This window comes from Otolemur garnettii, unplaced genomic scaffold (genome assembly GCF_000181295.1).
Source record: "Otolemur garnettii isolate 467f Iridium unplaced genomic scaffold, OtoGar3 scaffold00092, whole genome shotgun sequence".
Classification (NCBI taxonomy): Eukaryota; Metazoa; Chordata; class Mammalia; order Primates; family Galagidae; genus Otolemur; species Otolemur garnettii.
In genome coordinates, this window is record NW_003852487.1 from 281,625 (window position 1) to 283,631 (window position 2,007).

Consider the following 2,007-nt stretch of genomic DNA (forward strand, 5'->3'; position numbering starts at 1 on the left):
GTGGAGAGGGCTGGGGAATAAGGACCCTGGGGACAGGTAATAGGAGTCAGGGTAGGAGAGAGGCTCCTACTAGCCATCATCTGTCATAACAGTCCGTGAGGTTAGAACAGATGTGATCTTTAAGATGGATCGCTGGGGCAGGAGGGAACCCAAGTGCATTGGTCCCAAGCCCAAACCTGTACTACCACCCTATCCTTGGCGGTGGAAAAGCAAGGTGTAATGAAATAGCGGAGACAATGAACACCGATCACACTAGGGAACCTCGAAAGGCTTGAGGGCAGTCGCTGGTGGGTGTTACAGCCCCTCACCTGGGCGGCTCCGGACCCACCGGCTTTGGGCCAAAGATTGGCTGACGGCCTGGGGGCGTGGCACGTGGGGGGGCGTGGCCTAGGCCTAGCCCTTCTCCGCCCCCACCCCGCGCCGGGCATTGTCGCCAGGGGGCGCCCTCCGAGAGCGTGCCCGGGCCGCGGCCTGCGCTTGGCCCCTACAGGCTGCCGTTGCCGCGCTCGGCATTCTGCCGCCGTTCGGCTGCGCGGCGTCGGCTTCCGCGGCTCTCAGCGGCGCCGCAGTCGGACTCCCGGGCGCCAGCCGGCCGGCAGCGGCGGTGATGGCCCCCTGAACAGGCCGGGAGCAGGTAGCGGCGGGCGGGCGGGTGCCGCGGCCCAGGCCCGGGGTCGGGGCGGAGGCCTGGGTCGCGCCTCTTTGTCTCCACGGGCGGCGGCGGGTCCCCGGGCTCCTGGCGGAAGTGGAACGCGCTCCGCGCTGGGGCCGCGGCGGCCGCACCATGAGCGACATCCGCCACTCGCTGCTGCGCCGCGACGCGCTGAGCGCCGCCAAGGAGGTGCTATACCACCTGGACATCTACTTCAGCAACCAGCTGCAGAGCGCGCCGCTGCCCATAGTGGACAAGGGCCCCGTGGAGCTGCTGGAGGAGTTCGTGTTCCAGGTGCCCAAGGAGCGCGGCGCGCAGCCCAAGGTGCAGCAGAGCGGCCAGCGGCCAGCGGCCAGCGGACGGGTGGCTACCCTTAGTGTGCTCTGGATAAGCCGACTAGTGTCCTTCCCCTAGTGCTGACGAGTATTTGTCAAACCGCACACACCCTTAGTTAGGCGAGCTCCATTCTCACCCTTGGCGTACTCCTGCGGCAGCCTCGACCCTTCCTCAATTGGGTGGCTGTTTAGTCGGGCGTGTGACAGCCGAGTCTTTACTCTGGAGACTGCCCACTCGCTAAAGGCCTGTTAGCTTGTTATGGAGAGACTCAGACTGTTGTGGGTCATCCTGAGTCTTCGGCATGATGTATAATGATATATGTGACTTTTTGCTGAAATTAATAGCAAAGATCTATTCCCTAGGGCCAGAGCTTCAGAAGGGTACCCTGGTAAAAATAATATATTCCCTGTTTTCTTACCGTGTGAATTAAGAATCATATTAGAGACAAATTTCTTACAACTTTTCCTGGGTTTGTTTTCCAGAGACTGAATTCACTTCAGGAGCTTCAACTTCTTGAAATCATGTGCAATTATTTCCAGGAGCAAACCAAGGACTCTGTCCGGCAGATTATTTTCTCATCACTTTTCAGCCCTCAAGGGAACAAAGCAGATGACAGCCGGATGAGCTTGTTGGGAAAACTGGTCTCTATGGCTGTGGCTGTGTGTCGAATTCCTGTGTTGGAGTGTGCAGCCTCCTGGCTCCAGGTACTGCTCTAGAGCAGCTGCTCCTTCAAAGTCTCTGAAAGAGTTTATTTACTGTCAGGAATTTTCACTTAATTGGGTTTCTGGAGAGATTTTATCCAGGTATTTTATGTCCTTGATTGTTAGGGTCTTGTCTATTAATACAGTACCACAGTTCCATTTTTTTATGTACAGGGTTGCCATAAAGTTCATGTGCAATTTCTATGTTAAACCACTTTAAATTGCACATGAACTTTATGGATACACTGTACAGATCATAACTATTCTTGAGAAAACAGTTTTGTGTAATGGCAAGTGAGTTTTTTTTTTTTTTTTTTT

At 55.8% G+C, this 2,007-nt stretch overlaps 1 protein-coding gene across 2 annotated transcripts in view; it reads left to right on the forward strand.

Moving 5' to 3' along the window:
• Window positions 1–511: 511 nt before the first annotated feature.
• Window positions 512–2,007, forward strand: part of CUNH7orf26 (chromosome unknown C7orf26 homolog) — a 15,106-nt gene continuing 13,610 nt past the window's right edge. Inside the window, exons 1-2 of one of the 2 annotated variants that reach the window (XM_003795429.3) lie at window positions 512–976; window positions 1,471–1,692. In XM_003795429.3, the coding sequence (XP_003795477.1) occupies window positions 785–976; window positions 1,471–1,692 (414 nt within the window). In that variant the 5' untranslated portion in view covers window positions 512–784. The remainder of the gene's footprint in view (window positions 977–1,470; window positions 1,693–2,007) is intronic. The other variant, XM_012808724.2, reaches the window with a different exon arrangement.